At 61.4% G+C, this 16,833-nt stretch overlaps 1 protein-coding gene across 14 annotated transcripts in view; it reads right to left on the bottom strand.

The window, feature by feature from the left end:
* The window catches only part of JAKMIP3 (Janus kinase and microtubule interacting protein 3), an 88,001-nt gene that overhangs the window by 14,801 nt on the left and 56,367 nt on the right, over positions 1–16,833 (bottom strand). For 4 of the 14 annotated variants that reach the window (XM_065923568.1, XM_065923575.1, XM_065923577.1 and 1 more), the window contains 13 exons: positions 15,701–15,760; positions 14,744–14,875; positions 14,296–14,424; positions 13,385–13,468; positions 12,376–12,438; positions 12,019–12,117; positions 11,484–11,582; positions 11,300–11,359; positions 8,019–8,084; positions 7,006–7,074; positions 6,847–6,924; positions 2,732–2,935; positions 1,234–1,308 (listed from right to left, as the gene is read on the bottom strand). In XM_065923568.1, coding sequence (XP_065779640.1) covers positions 1,234–1,308; positions 2,732–2,935; positions 6,847–6,924; positions 7,006–7,074; positions 8,019–8,084; positions 11,300–11,359; positions 11,484–11,582; positions 12,019–12,117; positions 12,376–12,438; positions 13,385–13,468; positions 14,296–14,424; positions 14,744–14,875; positions 15,701–15,760 — 1,218 coding nt within the window. The remainder of the gene's footprint in view (positions 1–1,233; positions 1,309–2,731; positions 2,936–6,846; positions 6,925–7,005; positions 7,075–8,018; positions 8,085–11,299; positions 11,360–11,483; positions 11,583–12,018; positions 12,118–12,375; positions 12,439–13,384; positions 13,469–14,295; positions 14,425–14,743; positions 14,876–15,700; positions 15,761–16,833) is intronic. The other 10 variants (XM_065923569.1, XM_065923576.1, XM_065923579.1 and 7 more) reach the window with 5 other exon arrangements.

Genomic DNA, 16,833 nt, shown 5'->3' with positions numbered 1-16,833 from the left:
TAAGTGATAAAGCACAGCCAACATGCTGAATAGATTTCACACTCAGAAACCCTCCCTTTTGGTTGGGGGAGTGGCCCAGCCAATTTAGACACAAGAGAAAATCTGGCCGCAGTACAGCTGCTTGGAAAAGCGGAGACCCTTCAGCTAGATTAAAAGAGTAAACACCCAATTTTTAAAAATCGAGCATTTATTACAAAGAAACGCTCTCACTTTAAGATGCAAAGGGGGGCAGGGACTGCACCGCCTCGAGGCTGTGCATTGCCCTCCCCTCCCCTCCCCTCCCCAGCGCCCCGCCCCCACGAGCCTGGTGCCTGTAGGCACCCACCCAGGGGGCGGGCACTCCTCCCCTCCCAGGTTCCTCTCTGCCTGGCAAGTCGGGCCCCACCCACAGGGCTCCAGGGGCCTGTCCCTGGCTCGGATTTGCCAGTTACCACCAAGACTGTCCGGCAGATGGCGGCAGAGTGCCCACGGAAGGAGCCGGTTTGGTCCACAGGAGGGTGGGCAGGGCGGGGGCGGGGAACCAGCTCCAGGGGCTGCTTGCGGAGGGGTCGCCCACCAGGCTCCTCTGTGCCCGGGGTTTCCCAGGCCAGAATATGGAGTGGGTTGCCATTTCCTTCTCCAGGGGATCTCCCCAACCTAGGGACTGGACCCACGTCTCCTGCATTGCAGGCAGGTTCTCTATTGCTGAGCCACCAGGAAAGCCCACTGGAAGCCACTGAAACATCCTAAGTCACATACACAGAAAATTTAAATTAAAAATAAAATTAAACATCCAACTGTCCTAGAACTCAGGGAACCCCGAGGAAAGAGCCAGGCTTGTCCCCACGGGCACTCCATCCACCCTGGATGGGCACTCTGTCCTGGACTCACAGAGCCAGGGGTTGGGGGAAGGGCTGGACGGGCCTCCCCGACCCCGAGCCACATGGCCCCAAACCAGCTGTACCCCAGCACCCACGGCTTCCCAACTCAGCAGCCACAGTAAAGCACTCGCACGAGAGGGCCCCGGTCGCTGGGCCGCAGGTGCCTCCGAAGCTGGGACACGGAGGCCGTGAGAGGCACGGTCCCGGGGGTGGCGTGGCTGGGTCATCAAGGACAGGGTGTTCCCAGACCCCGTGCCCAGCCCCTGGTTCGGAGCCTCTTTCTGCCCAACAGCACCCCAGCCTCAGACCAGTGCTGCATGACACCAGGAGCTACTGCCCGTCTCTGTGAGTCAGCCCCGAAGTTCACACTGACCTTCCTTACCTTTTCCTCCAATTCCTTTATTTGTCTCTTCTGGGCTTCTATTCTTTCTTCTAATTCTTTAATTCTCTGCAATGTTCAAAGGAGGAAAATCTTCAATAACCAGAATATTTGGGAAACCAAGTGGGAAAAGATCCCTCAGGATTTTCACCCATGCACTTGGCGGGCAAATCCCACAGAGCAGCCATCACACTGGCTTCGGGGAGCAGGTGGAGCCTTGAGCTGTCCTCCCCACCGACTTCTGGGGCCTCGGCCGAAACGTGCCTGCCTCAGTTTCTCTGGCACAGCCTTTCTGAGTCTGCTCTTAGTGCCAACAAAACAGCAGGTACCCCCCCCACCCCTTCCCCAGCCACATTCCCACCTCCTGCACCTTCAGATCACAAATCACAATGCTAGAGCCCAAGCAAACGGTAAGGGCCTGATTCATGGTCCTTCCCAGACATCGCTACAGCAGTCCAAGGAGCAGACTGAAGGGTCGCAGAGCCAGTCACGGGGAGGACTTTGCTGGCAAGGCTGACCCCACAGTTGGAAAGCCTAGTCTTCATTGTGGTGCACAGAGTCAGTCAGATGGACATGTATATCCATGCCTGACCTGGATGCCTGGCCTGGACCCTGGATGCACCTAGACTCTGACACTGCCCATCTGATGGGAGTGAGGGGTCCTCACACTGACCACTTTGGATCTGACAGCAAGGGTCCTGGTAGCCAACAGTCCTCTGGTGAGACATCAGCCCTGACACTCACAGGACACCTGTTCACTAGTTTATCTGAACACGGAACACAGCCACGAGGCTCCTTCCAGGCCACACCACACACACAGGGGACTGGAGGCAAGTCTTACACACCAAGTCTGCTAGTCTGCCAGGGTCCCTCATCCCCCCTTAGAACTGAACTGGGCAGAAAAACGGACTGGTCAGACTGATCCAAGGGCCCCAAGTGCCTGAAAGTCAGAAGAAGGTTCCCAAGTCCCAGGCCCAGGAACTGCTCACTGTCCCCCAGACAACACCTTCTCTGGATCTTACCATTGAGGGAGGAGCCAGGGAAGAGACCGGTATCGGGGTCCCGGAAGGGGTATGTACCACCCAGAGGCCTGGGCAGGACAGCCCAACAGGCTGGTCTGGAGGGACAGCCAGTCTGGGAGGAGGGCCCCCGTGGGCAAGGCTAGTGGAGAGGATGGCCACTGGGCGCATGGGCAGCTGGGAGGGCTCGGCCAGTGGAAAGCCCTGGCCAGGAAGGCATGGTCCTTGGAGTAATGGCCATCAGAAGGCGAGGCCACGAGAAGGCCTCCCCCAGCCCGTCACCCCTGGCCCCGTGGCGCCCCGCCCCTCCCATAGGCCCCTCCCGTAGGCTCCACCCCTGGCACCACGCCCCTCCCATAGGCCCCTCCCATAGGCCCCACCCCTGGCGCCATGCCCCTCCCATAGGCCCCGCCCCCGCGGCACCACGCCCCTCCTATAGGCCCCGCCCCCGCGGCACCACGCCCCTCCCGCACCTGCTGCGCCAGTTGCAAAAGTTCCATGCGCTCCCGCAGGATCTGGGCGTCCCGCTCGCGCAGCTCGCTCATGACCTGGCGCTTCCACTGCTCCACCGCCACCCCGAGCTTCTCGCGCTCCTCCTCCGACAGCAGCTCGGCTACTTTGGCCCCGGCCTCCTGCTGCAGAGCATCGTACAGCATGGCTTCCAGCTCCAGGATGCGCTGGGGGCGGGAGGGGACACGTCAGGCCCCGCCTTTTTCCCTGAGGACTGCCTGGGGCCGAGGCACCCCGCCTGGGAGCCAGGACACCTCCGGACCAGCCCAAAGAGGGGACTGCTGCCTCCTGGACCAGTTAAATGATGTTCTGGAGGGTGGAGCCAGTCCAGGAGTCCTTATGTCAAGAGCATCCCTTCCTTGCGATGTTTAAGGTGCAGTGAAACATTAAGGACTTCGGGGTCAGCAGAAGTCAAAGCTGCAGTAGGAGGTCGGCCAAACGGGCGGTGGACTGGGCAGGCGTCCTTTGAGGAAAGACCACAAAGGCTCCTTCCTTTGCTCAGAACTTCACCAAACCCTGGACTTCTGAGTCGCTAAAAGGAGGAAGGACGGTCCCCACGGGTTTGTCTGCAGTGATGCAGAGGGGCCAGGCTGTCAGCTCTGTGGCCCCAGTGCTGCCTGTGGGGATGACTCCTGCCCCCAAAGAAGCCTCAAGTCCTAACCCCTGGAATCTGTGAACATGGGTCATTTGGAAATAAGATCTCCATAGATGTCAGCCAGCACACCTGAGGTCAGACTGGGTTAAGGGCCTCAATCCACTGGCTCATGACCCCAGAAGAAGAGGGGATTGGTGACAGTCATTGATGATGAGGGGAAGCCAGGTGACAACAGAGGCAGAGACTGGGGTGGCGTGGCCACAAGCCCAGAACAACTGAGGCCCCAGGAGCTGGAACAGGCAGGCAGGCCTCCCCTGAGTCCTCTGACGGAGCGTGGCCCGGCCAGCACCCTGGGGTCAGGCTTCGGGCCTCCAGGCTACGGCGCATACACCTGCCCCATGTCTCCTCCCTCTGTCTGTCTGTCTGTCCTCCTCCCTGCTGCCTGCACACAAGGCCTCGCCTTCACTTCACGCCCCGCGTGCCCAGCCTCTGCCTGCCTCACAGCTTCCTCTCCTCTGTCCATGGTACAGCTAACGACGCCCCACCTGCAATGCCTGGGTGTGGTGCACGGGCCTAGGCTTCACTGCACGAAGCCCTCCAGCCCCCACTTCCAGGCAGCAGGCACCCTCGTCAGCCCTGGCTCACGGTGAGGATGCTGAGGTGGGCTGCAGAGACCCCTGGGCTGGACCAGCTGCACAGGGCCTGCTGGGGGAGAGCAGGGTTCAGACACGGGGGGCTCCAGCCCCAGCCCTTGCACCCCCGGGGGCTCATCATAGAGAGCCTGCTAGGCTGCTGCTCCCCGTTCAGTCAGTAGGTCGTGTCCGACTCTGCGACCCCATGGACTGCAGCACGCCAGGCTTCCCTGTCCTTTGCCGTCTCCCAGAGCTTGCTCAATCTCCTGTGCTGTCAGCAGGCACCAAAACACAGACCCGGTCATAAATGACTGAGGACCCAGCAGTTCGACCTGGAGCACTTTCAAAGCTTGTTCCTCGGGAAATTTCACAGATACAATCTTGAAATAACCACATTCTTCCCATCAAACATGTACCCTCCCGAGAAACGGAACATTTCCTGTCATATCAGTAAATAAGGATGTCACAGTCATCAGTGACTGCAGTCCTCCAATGTGTGCCGGTGAGCCCTGAGGAGACGCAGGAAGGAAAGAATGCCTGCCATCTAGCAGCCATCAGCCTGCAGCCGCTCCCCACGGTGAGCCCCAGGGAAGTTCAGGAAGGGAAAAGCGCAGGTTACCGGCCCGGACAGCTGAGGTGCGCGTGAAAGGAACGGCTGCAGTGAGCCCAGACTCTCGCATCTTCCCATACACAGGAAGGCACTAAATTCCTTAACTTGGGTCATCTTGTTTTCTTTACTTCACAATAATCTTTTGATGTTCAGACTACCTGCCCTTTGTTGCAAAACTGAATCTGCCTGCAATGCGGGAGACCTGGGTTTGATCCCTGGGTTGGGAAGGTCACGTGGAGAAGGGAAAGACTACCCTTTCTAGTATTCTGGCCTGGAGAATTCCATGGATAGTACAATCTATGCGATTGCAAAGAGGCAGACACGACTGAGTGACTTTCACTTGCCTCCTCTGAGCTGTTCTCTCAGGGTCACTTGAGATGCTGCCTCCTGGGCTTAAGTCCTAAAAGTTTCCACTGAATAAAACATAACTGTTAATTTTTAGGCTGTGACTATTTTTCAGGTCAACATTCCTCACAAATGAATGTTTTCTCTTCAGGCAAAATGACTACTGGACGTCCTTTTGGCTGAGTAGACATTTTAGGAAATGGGGGGAAAGAGCCCTTTGTTCATGTTATTGTTCTTGACAGCCACAAAATCAACTGTCCCTGGTCAGCTGTCACAGCCAGCTCACACCACACATCAGCTGCCACTTCTTAGAGCAAAAGAGCTTAGCGTGTTTAAGATAAGCTCCGGCTTTCAAATAAAGGCAGCTGAGTGTGGGGCTTAGCTCTCACATCACAGTGACTTCACCCCCAGCCTGTGGGCAGAGATGGTCTGACCTTGCTCACGCGATGCAGCAGCTTGAGCCACGGACACCCAGATGCCCAGAAGCCGGCTCTGTGCCCAGGGCCTGCCCCAGAGTGAGGACCGCCCTTCCCCCTGAAATCCCAGCTGTGGCTCCAGTGCTTACAGCAGGGGGGCTGTGAAAACTGACAGGCCTCCCTGCCACGACATCCCAAGGTGGGTAGGCGCCCCCTCCTGCATGGGGTTCTGTGAGCGGCAGATAAAATGGCTAACTGTCCAGCAGGAAGTGCAGGCTTAACTCCAGAGTCAAGAAAACCAGGGTTGGGGACTTCCCTGGTGGTTCAGCGGGTAAGCATCCACCTTCCAATTCAGAGGATGCAGGTTCGATCCCTGGTCGGGGAACTGAGATCCCACATGTTGTGGGGCAATGAGAGAAGCCTTCCAGCAGCAACATGGGGAGCCCGTGTGCCTCAAGGGGGACCCAGTGAGGCCCCAAGAGGAAAGAAAGAGAAAACCAGGGTGGGCAGCACAGCGTGCAGCCTTCCTGCCAACACTGCAGAGAGGGGGCCCCGGACGGCGGCACAGGGGGAGCAGCCCCGACAGTCATCCCACGAGGGAGGACCCAGCGTCTCTGCGGCCCCACAGCATCCCTTGGGGCTGTGTGATGGAGCCCCCACCCGCCATCCCAGGGTGACGCTTTCTGCTCCTCCAGCCACCGCCGTGGGCCACGTGACAGCGCCCACTCACAGCGCACTCTGCAGGCAGGGGACCGAGGCCCACACCGCCAGGAAGGACCGTCCTACCCGTGACTCTGACCCACAGCTGCGCTTATGGCTGCAGAGGGAGCGCGGGCCCCACTCCTGCAGAAAGCACCCCTGTTGAGCCCAGTCTGAGGCGCCAAGTGTGACACTGATTCGGGGGCCGCCCTGAAACAGAAAGGCTGCCTGAGGTGCATGAAGTTTCTTCCCACGTTCTCCAGCTCACTTCAGTGAGGGCTCACTGACGCGATGGAGAAAAGAGGCTCGGCTCTCGGGTCGACCCCACACGGGCCTCCTTTTGGGTTTGTCTGGGGACAGGTCTCCTGCAGAGCAGGCGGGTGTGCAAAGGGCAGGTGAGCAGCTCACGATGCCGGTGGACAGAGAGAGAGGACGGACAGACACTCAGCTATGTTCCTCTCATTCATAAGTGCATCGTTTCAATAAATCCTGTTTTCTCAGCTCAATTCAAATACCCACTTGACCTCTGCTCATTTGCCTGCACTCCTGGGGCCAAGGCTGGCCAAAGGAGCAGTAAGGCGCCCTCGGAACTCGCTGGGCGAGGGGTCTCCAGCAGGAGAAATTCAGAGAGTGACCTCAAGCCTGTCACACCGGGCGCAGGCCCTTCCCCGGCAGGCCTGAGTCCACGTGGCCCCTGAGACACATGCTGGCCGCGGAACACCTTCCCTGTTTCTGCCCAAACCCACACGGCCGGGCGTTCCACGGGCCGTGCTGCGCTCACCTTATGAGCCTGGTCCAAGCACTGCTTCCGGTAGTCTAGCTCCTCATCCAGGTAGCCCTTCTGCTTACTGAACAGCTCCTGGAACACAAGGGGACCCGCGTCTGGGCCTCGCGTGTCGGACGTGGTGGCACGGGGCTGCGGGCCCAGGCGTGCACCCACCTTCTCACTTTCCAGGTCCACCATCTTCCGCTGCAGGGCCGACTCCGTCTCCTCGATCTGCTGCAGCCACTGGGTACAGACAGAGGGTCCCGGCGACCGTGAGACCCCGGGTCACCACTCAGTCAGCAAAGCCCACCTTCCCAGCTCTGGGGAGACGGCCTGGGGGGGGCCGCCCCTGTCCTTTCTGCTCTTCCTCGGGGAGGGAGGGCTCAGCCCCTGTGGGAATCAGGGCTGGGCGGGCATCATGGGCTCTGCGTGCCCAGCGTGCAGGACAGGCCTGGGCCCACCCCACAGCCCCGCCTGGCGTCCAGGGAGCCTGCTCTCCCACACCCCCGGGAGAGGAGGGGTGTCAGGCGGCCTGTGCTCCCAGGAGCTGGCCTCTGAACTCCTCCTTATGGGGACAGCCCTCCACGCCCTGCTGGAGGCCTGTGGGACAGGGGCGCTCACTGCAGGCCTACCAGCGGGTTCTGGCTACAGGTGGGGCAGGGGCGGGCAACCAGGAGCAGGCGGGTGGTCCTGGGAGCAGAGAAACTGGAGGGCGGGGAGCCGGGTGGGCGGCTCCCAGAGCAGGGTCCCGGCAGGGCAGGCGAGGCAAACAAGGTGAGCGCAGCACGGCCGCTGGAACGCCCGGCCGTGCGGGTTTGGGCAGAAACGGGGAAGGTGTTCCGCGACCTGCATGTGTCTCAGGGGCCATGTGGACTCAGGTCTGCCTGGGTAGAGCCTGCGCCCGGTGTGACCAGTGTGGGCTCACTCTCTGAATTTCACTAACAGACCCACCATGACTCCGGCCTCTGGGGAAATCAGGGCAGAGCTGGCCTTGGGAAGACACGCATGGGGGGTGCTGTCTGACCCATGTGTGTGCCCAGGCCTCCCGAGCAGCCAGGTTTAGTGGACCCCGCCCCCCCACTGCCAGCTCCCATCCCAGCCCCTGGGGCACCCCTCCCAAGGAGAGCATCTCCTCTGAACTGAGCCAGAGAGGGACCCGGCCCTCCCCCGAGCGCGTCCACTGTTACCTTCTCGGCCAAGGTCAGGACTGTCCTGGCTTGTATGACGACCACTTGCTCCTCGTTGGTCAGATTCTGCATTCAAGAGCAGAATTCTCATATGATCAGAGGGAGTGCCTTCTGGGGTGGTGAGTTTTGGTGACGGGTGCTGGGTGGGGCGGGGGGGTGACAGGGTTTGGTGGGGGTGGGTGGAGGGTGCTCAGTTGGGGGGTGAGTGAGGGGCTGGGGGGCGTTGACAGGCGCTGGGTGGGGGGGTGGGTGACGGGCGCTGGGTGGATGAGTGATAGGGTTTGGTGGGGTGGGTGATGGGTGCTGGGTGGGGGGTTGGGTGATGGGCGCTGGGTGGATGAGTGATACGGTTTGGTGGGGTGGGTGATGGGTGCTGGGTGGGGGTGGGGGGTGGGTGACGGGCATTCAGAAGGGGTGGGTGGGGGTGGGTGACAGGCGCTGGGTGGTTGAGTGAAGGGGTGGGTGGGGGTGGGTGACAGGCGCTGGATGGTTGAGTGATAGGGTTTAGTGGAGGTGGGCGATGGGTGCTCAGTGGCGGGGTGAGTGACGCGTACTTGGTGGGGATGAGTGACGGGGCTGGGTGGGGTGGGTGACGGGCGCTCGCAAGGGGTGGGTGACCAGCGTTCAGTGGGCATGGGGGAGCTGGGGTCACAGCTAAATGTCACTGTCACGAACAGGCCCTCCTGGGAGGCTCTAACCCCCTTCGTTCTTGGCCTTGCTGACCCCCACTGAGCCCCTGGCTTGCCCCTCTGGCTCTCTCACTGCAGTCGACCACGCCTAAGTGGCCAGGGAGCAGGATGGGATGGTGGGTGGTGGAGAGAGCAGCCAGGTTTCCGTACTCTGTCCGGATTTTTACTCAGAGCCAGCTCTCCTCACGTGTGGCCTGAGTTATTAAAGCACCGCTTACAAATGTGAAGCAAAGATCAAATATCCCTGCTGCTTTGCCTTCTCCCTGCGTGTTTTATTCGTGCCTCATCCCAACGGGCCCACCGGGGTGGTCCTTCTGGGCAGGGTGACCCTGGCCTCGGGCTGGCAGGCCTCCTCAGAGGGTGTCCCACCTGCATGAACACCAGGGGCTGGAGGGGACGAGCTGGGCTGTCCCCAGGGCTGGGCCCAGCCGGGGGCTGCCGGGGGGTCATGGAGAGCAGAGGCAAGTGGCGAGGAGCCTGCCGGGGTCGCGGAGTTGAGGGCGGCCCCCACACCCCAGAACCTGCCTGATTCAAGGCCATCCGCCCCGAAGGCCCTCGTGCCTCTCTCCCTCTGCAGCATGGGGTCTCTCACCACCGGGGGCAGGGGGCAGCACGGGTGGGGGCTGGTGGCCAGCTGCTGGGCACAGAGGCAGGCTCTGTGCTCGGGCATGCTGCACCCTGACATGGCGTGGTGCTGCAGCTGGGTGTCCCATCCCTGTGGCTCCAGGGAGGCTAGCCAGGTGGTCCCCTCCCCCCCAGGGCAGGGCCTGGTCTGAGGGGTGGGCCTGGGCGGGGGGCTGCAGGGTGACTGAGGGAAGCCACCAGCACGTGGTCAGACCAGCCTGAAGGGCTGGCGCTGCACACGGGGTGAGCAGCCTGGCCGGGCCCCTCCTGCTCCCCCAGAGGTGGCCGCGACCTGGGCCCTCTGCGCCTCCCCCGGTGACCTGTCCGCCCTGAACGCCAGGGCAGCAGTGGTGATCCCAGCAGGGGGGACAGGACTGTGGCGCCCCCGCCCGCCTCTCTGCTCCAGGCCACAGGCCCCGACTCCTAAGGAGACCGAGCTCTGGGGCTCAGGTGCCCTGTGGCCAGCGGGAGGCCACAGCCTCGTCAGGAGTGGCCTGGAGAACAGTGGCCACAGCCTCCGCGTGCCCTGGCCGAGACGGTGACGGAGGCAGGCTGTCCCTGTCCCTGCCTGAAGTGTGTCCACATGCACAATGTCAGAGCTGGGGATGCCCCATGGCCCTTCAGGAACCACCGAGGGTCACTGCATAAAACTGACAGTGCTTCCTCTGTGCCCGTCTCTGAGGCCACATGACGGCTCCAGGGCACGTGCCCCTGGCGCTCCCGGGCGCAGCTGCGGGGCTGGGGGCCTGGGCAGGCCTGGGCTGGTGCTCGAGGGCCAACACGGCCGCTCTGAGCCCCGGGTGGTGCCCTCTGGGGCCTCAGTCTGTCCAGCTGTGAACTGAGAGGCTCCCCGGAGCCCTTGGCGGGGCTGGCACTCGGGCTGAGCCCGGAGCCCACGGTGACGACGGCCATCCTGCTGTGGCCCACTGCCTCCGCTGCCCGCAGCCGAGGTGGCGCGAGGGGTCCGACCCGGGGTGGCGGCGCGGCAGGTACCGCCAGGAGTGCCTCCCTGTTGAAGCCGCCCCCCCCTTCCTGCTTCCCACCTAAAGGGCGGGGTGGGGGGCAGGGAGGAGGGCTTCCTATCAGCGCAGGGCCCTGGACACTCGGAAGCTGCTGGGAGAGCTGGCCCTGAGGATGTGCAGAAGCGCCCGGGTTCTGGCACACACGCCTGAGTGTGAGAGAGTGTGCGCGCGCGTGCGTTTTTCCTTCCATCTCTCCCGTGAAGTGCACCTGTCCTAGTGCTTTGATCTCTCTTGAGAAGAGTGAGCAGGATGTGGAGCCCAGGGTGCTTCACAAGGAGGCTGAGTACTTATGAGGGGACATTCTGGGGTGTGGGCGGGGCCCTCTGCCAGCACAGTTGGTCCCCCCTCACCATCGGGCAGGGGCGTAACAAGTACAGGAGGGGGCGTGGGGGGTGAACAGGGAACAGACGGAAGGGTGGCTGAGGACAGACGATGGGCGGAGGACAGACGATGGGCGGAGGGTGGACGGAGGGTGGACGGAGGGGTGCACTCATTCAGCAATTCCCATTCATTTGAGGAATTCGCTATAGAGATCGGGACTCTGCCCTAAGTGAGATTCGGAGATTATTCATAGGTTCTGCCCCTCCGCCAAAACTAGGTGGGAAGCCCTGAGTTCCAGCAGTCTAAGTCAGACAGGACTGAGTGACTGAACTGAACTGAAGGCAGCCCAAGGACCCCCAGCCCCCAGCCCCACCAAGGATGCAGAAGAACTTCAAGACTGAGAAGGGTTCAGAAACTGAGAACACGGGGCCAGAAGCATCGCTGCTGGAGGAATCGGGAACACTGTGAGAAAGAACGGGATTTCTCGTGAACGCCAGAGGGCTGGTGAGCACGTCTGGAGGCGGGAGCGCGTGGGGCAGGGGCCGGGCACCTAGGACTCACAGGGGCCCTGGGCCGTGCAGGGCGGCGCGCGGGGAGGCATGCACGAGTCAGGAGAGCGACCTACACTTACGGCGTTGTCCCCCAGCAGGTCCAGCTTCTTCATCAGCTCCGAGACCAGGATGTCCTAGAAGCAGAGAGAGCCGTGCTGGGCCAGGCGCTGGGGCGGGGTGGGGGGGATGTGGGGGGCATGTGGGGGCGTGGGGGACGTGGGGGGGCAGGCAGGCGGGTGGGCGGGGCCAGGGCGTTACCGTCACGCCTTCTGCCTCGCAGTACGCCTGCAGGGGGCTCTTCCCGTCCACGAAGGGGGTGTGGTGGAAGGTGATGGCCGGTGACTTTCTCTCCCTCTCCTAAGACAGACAGCAGAAGGCTGGGGACACGGGTGTCCCCTCCCTCCTGGGAGCGCAGTGCGGGGCCCCCCGGGGACACCGTGAGAATACGAAGTCCACTGAACACAGTCAACGTGGTCTTTGTGAAAACGAGACCCTGGCTGCTGCAGCACCGGTCACACCCTTCAGACCTGCCCAGGGGACAGCCTGCGTGGACGCTGACGGGAGCGACATGGGAGCTCCGAGCCCAGATGGCCCCGGGGACTGGCCCCTGCCGGGAAGCCCGCTGTCTGGTGCCCCGAGGGGCTGGGGCTGTGCGGACGCTGCTGCGGTTTTTTGTCTTCCTCCAAGTGACAGGGCGGGACTCACAGCCTGGATGGCAGCGGCTCGGACAGCTCTCTGCCACGCCCGCCCGCCCCTGACCCCCACCCCATCCCCGGCCCCCTACGCCCCACACCTCCAGCTCCAGGATCCGGAACTCCAGCAGCTCATTCTGGTCCTTCGCATCCTGGACATCGTGTTTTAGCCGAGCCTCTTCGGTCTCCATTTGTTTAATCTGTAAAACAAAGAACAGGAAGCACCCTGGAAGTCACCGGAGGCCAACCCCGCTTCCCTGACAGCTGCTGGCATTGCAGGGACAGCTGCCTGGCCCAGGGCCTCGTGCAGAGCCCTCCCTCCAGGGTGAGTCCACAGAGGGCCTTCCAGCAGAGACTGGGTGGGTCCCCAGCCCTGGGCAGCGGGTGGGCAGGTGGGGATTCCTGTCTTTCCAGGGGAGCAGCCTGCCTCTAAGACAGATGGGATGGGGCGGGCGTACCTTTTCCACTAGCTCCTGATTTCTCCGAAACAGCGCTTGCTTCTCTTCAATCCACTTCATATCCTTGAAAAGGAAATTGAAGCCGAGAAATAAATGCAGTGAAGGATACAGCTGTGATTTACATCACGGTTCAGCAGGACAGAGGACGTGATGAAAGGACTCAACATCCAGCTTCTGAAGTAACCAAGAGTGGAGCGCCTGTCCCGTGGCTGATGAAAACCCAGGTTCACCTGTTTTCTTGGAGGGTCTCAGATAGAAGTGGATGGCACCCAGGCTCGTGTGAGCCAAGGCCAGGCGCCCACATGGACGCCACAGGTCCAGGGGACCCTGACACGTAGCCAGTGGGAGCCAGGGGTTTGAGCTGGCGTGGAGAGGACAGGTGCGGTCCTGGGTGACCGCAGGGGCCTCCGCACTGGACTCGGGGCCTCGGACACTCCGGTGAGGATGTGGCAGCGAGGCCGGGCGGTCACTCAGGCTCTTGCCCTGTCTGTCCATCCAGCCGTGCACCGAGCAGTTGACACCCCAGGGCCTCGTGGGTCTGCGCTGCACTCGGCTGTGAGCCAGGCCGTCTCTCACCCGCACCCTCCCAGCCCCCATAGACGTCCTCCGGCCTCATCCTGCGTCCAGCTGCAGCAGAGGCCCTTCCCTGGGATCTGAGGAGCCCAGAGGTGCTGGCAGTCCCAGGGACTGAGGGGAGTGATGACAAAGCCCTAGGGCCTGGGCTCCCGGCCCTGAGCAAGGAGGTGGATGGGACTTCTGGTCAAGCCCAGAGGCTTGGTCAGAAGAATTCATGCCTCGTTCCGGGCTTACTGTGGAAATCTTATAAATATACATTGCTCCCGCCTTTAAATCTTTTACTGAGGTGTGATATATACACAGCAGAGGGAGCTGGGGAGTGAATCTTCAGTGTGCAGGCAAGAGTCCTCACCCATGTACACACCCGCAGACCACCACCCTCACTGGGGGCACGGCAGCCCAGGGGCCCTGGGGCCCAGGCCCACGTGCTCACCTGCCCCTGCTCGGCCAGGGCCTTCTCCAGGTCCTCGATCCGCGCCTGCGACCTCTGCACATCCGCCTGCAGCTGCTCACGGGTCTGTAGGATGGGAGGAGACATACATCAAACTTTCCCTAAGAGCTGAGCGACGCCCTCAGACCTGACTTCCAGGACACTGTCTGCCAGCAAGGAATGCTCTGGAATAAAGGGAGAGCTTGGAGACTTAGTGACTTCACTTAGATTACAGGGGATGATCTGTGGGTTCATTTGGGGGATTATTGGGGAAATCCTCATTTACAGGATGAAAGAGGAGACTTGAGCAGCTGGGTGCTGGCTGGAGGGGGTTGGCTTAGTCCCGGGGACGACAGAGCTAGGACACATACAGCCGGGTGGCTGAGCGGCCTGCCCGGCACAGCCCCCAGGCACCTCCCTTCCCTTCTGGAGCTTCTGGCCGCCCTGGGTTCACCTCCTTTCCCGGACTCTGTTTCCCCTTTCTTCCCGAGTCCATCCTCCTTTAGAAGCCCTGGGCTCCCTGTTGCATGAACGTTCCCTGCCCAGCCCGCCTGTCCTCTACAGGCTCTGCCCTCCCTGGAGTTCACTTGGGAGGGTCAGGGGCCAGGCTGCGGGGCACTTCATCTCGATGGGCACCCCGGCTCCCTGGGAATGGTTTTCAGGGCAAATGGACGAGAGCGGTGGGGCCGCCAGGCACAGGATGTGAGATGCCTGAACTCAGGAGGGCAGGGCAGCCCGCCCCGGCCTGGGCCCACCCGCTGCCAAGTGACCGCCAGAGCGGCATCCCTGGGCCTGACCGTGACCGCGGGAGGGGAGGGCCCAGCCCGGAAGGCGCACGTGTCCCTGCCGAGGCCGGGGGGCAAGTGGGGAGCCCGGCAGAAGCCGGAACATCGTGGAGTGGAAGTCAGTTAGACCTTAACTTCTCGCTCTGCGTCCAGCGTCCCTCCGACCTGCTCCTGCAGCAGCGCGTAGGCCCGCTGCAGGGCCTGGTACTCCATGGTCAGCTGGCGGAACCGCAGCTCTGTCTCCTCCTTGGCCATGCCCTGGAGAGGCGCATGGAGACACCGGTCAGCCACGCCTCTGCCCGGGCACCCGGGACACAGGCCCTGACCCCTGGGGTGAATGGCCGAGCTGGCTGCTCAGGTGAGCCTCTCGGGCCAGCAGCTGGGGCCCCCTGCCAGCCAGGGGGTCCTGACCCTGCACCCTGGGTGCTGGTGCCCACCCGCTGCTGGTTGGTTCAGACTCCCCCCTTGAGAGGGTGGGAGCGCTCTATGCCACTCTGCAGAGGGGACCCAGTACAGTGATGTGAAGGCGGACAGGAACAGCCAGGCAGGCCTGTCCTGAAGCCCCATGGAAGGTTACCTCCTCCAGGTCGTCGTCCGGGGTGCACGGGGTCTGGTCTGTCCTGTCTGTTTGGTAAGAGATGGAAGAACCATCGGACTCCAGAGAAGCCTCTTCATCATATCCAAAGAAGGTCTCCACGACAACCGGCTTCTGACCAAAAGGGACCGTGTTAATCCAAACCCAGACCACTGGCTGGCCGAGCTGCCAGCTCCGTAGCAGCCTCCTCTGCTGCCCAGCTGTGGGGTCAGCTGCCTGGCTGCCCCCCGGTGCACCTGGTATCTATCCTGGGCACCCTGGGTGTCTATCCCCCGGCACTGCTCAGGCCCACCAACCTCAACCAAGGCCTCCACTATCTTACCTGGGCTGGTAGAGGGCAGAGTAGGACACGGCCCTCCTAACGGCCTTTCTAGGGGCCAGACAAGCCTGTATTTGTGCCTAGGAGTGTCTACAGGCCTGTATGAGGATCACTGTTGGTTGTTCCAAAACCAAACCAAAAAACGTTATTTTGTAAAAGGCAGGATACAAGTTAGATCCTTTGGGAATATTCTGGGAATGTTTCCCAAATCTCATTTAATAAAAATCACAGGTTTATCAAAAAGAACTGTGCCTCAAAGAAACACCCCAGGTCTATCAAGTTCTCAAGGGGCACAGGTCTGCTGGGGAAGGACACAAGGAGCCCGCCAGCAGCCCTGGCTGGATGCGGGTGCCAGCGGTGGGAGGGCCAGGCCCGTGGATAACTCCTCCTCCTCGTTATTACTATCGTGAACCCACATCTCTTCTTGGAAATTTAAAGGAAACCAGATTGGGTTTTTTAATCTAAAGTATAAACAGAGTACTTGCTCTGGGTCCTGTTTTGGTTACTTCATAATAACAACTTTTAGAAGTAAGGAAACCATTTTCTCTTCACCTCTGAAGGAAGAGTTTCTTTCCTGTTAAACGACTTTTAAAAAATACATATTTCATGTACTCGTTTACCTTGGGGAGTTTCGCCATTTTCTTTCTTTGTTTCCGGTATCTTAAAAGCTTATCACGTTCCTGCAAAAACCAGTTGAGGAGATTTTCTGAGTCGTTGATCGGCTCTGCCAGGTTTAAATGCACAGGTTAGCATTTCCGGGTCATCATCTGCGTGGACAGGGTGGTCTCAGGACCAGCCGGTGGCCCAGTGTTGACCAGCTCAGGGCAGTTTGCTCTGAGAGTTTGGATGGTGCAGGACCAGCCGGTGGCCCAGTGTTGACCAGCTCAGGGCAGTTTGCTCTGAGAGTTTGGATGGTGCATCTTCCCAGCCTGGGCGGGAACAGGAACGGAGGCCTGGGTGTCTCTGAGCTCGCTGTCTGGGGTTTCCTCCCCATCTAGGGTGGGGACCCTGTGGGGCAGGGGGTTGAGGGGCACACACTGAAATGGAAATTTGAGGACAGAGGGTCCAGCTTTCTCCACTCGCCCGGAGTAGACCTCTACAGGGTGACGTCCACACGGTGGAGACAGGCCTGTTCTCTCCAGAGTGCTAGGCTGCGTTTGTGGGACCATGCAGGAGCCAGCCAGGCCGTGGGGGCCGGGTGCCCTGGGGTGGGAGGGGAACCCAGTTCTGAACCTAAAAAAACCACCCGGGACACTGGCCGTTTCCCTGGCATCTGAGCAACCCTAACGGGTGGGCTCTCTCGGTTACCACGGCAGTTTCTGGGCAGGCAGCACTGGGACCACGGAGCCACCCCCGCCCCAGTGGGCCGCGGCTGCTTCCAGCTGCACCAGGAGGGACCACAGGCAAAGTGGCCCCGGGAAGTGGGAGGGGTTGTAGGAGGGGACACAGGAAAGTGGGCGGGGCTGTAGGAGGGACGGTGAGGGAGTGGGCGGGGCTGTAGGAGGGACGCTGAGGGAGTGGGCGGGGCTGTGGGAGGGACGGTGAGGGAGTGGGCGGGGCTGTAGGAGGGACGGTGAGGGAGTGGGCGGGGCTGTAGGAGGGGACGTTGAGGGAGTGGGCGGGGCTGTAGGAGGGGACGCTGGGGGAGTGGGCGGGGCTGTAGGAGGGACAGTGAGGGAGTGGGCGGGGCTGTAGGAAGGACAGTGAGGGCAGGGGAGGGGCTGTAGGAGGGGACGCTGAGGGAGTGGGCGGG

This window comes from Muntiacus reevesi, chromosome 2 (genome assembly GCF_963930625.1).
Source record: "Muntiacus reevesi chromosome 2, mMunRee1.1, whole genome shotgun sequence".
Classification (NCBI taxonomy): Eukaryota; Metazoa; Chordata; class Mammalia; order Artiodactyla; family Cervidae; genus Muntiacus; species Muntiacus reevesi.
The sequence above is the reverse complement of the archived record's forward strand: the minus strand, read 5'-3'. Positions and strand labels throughout refer to the sequence as shown.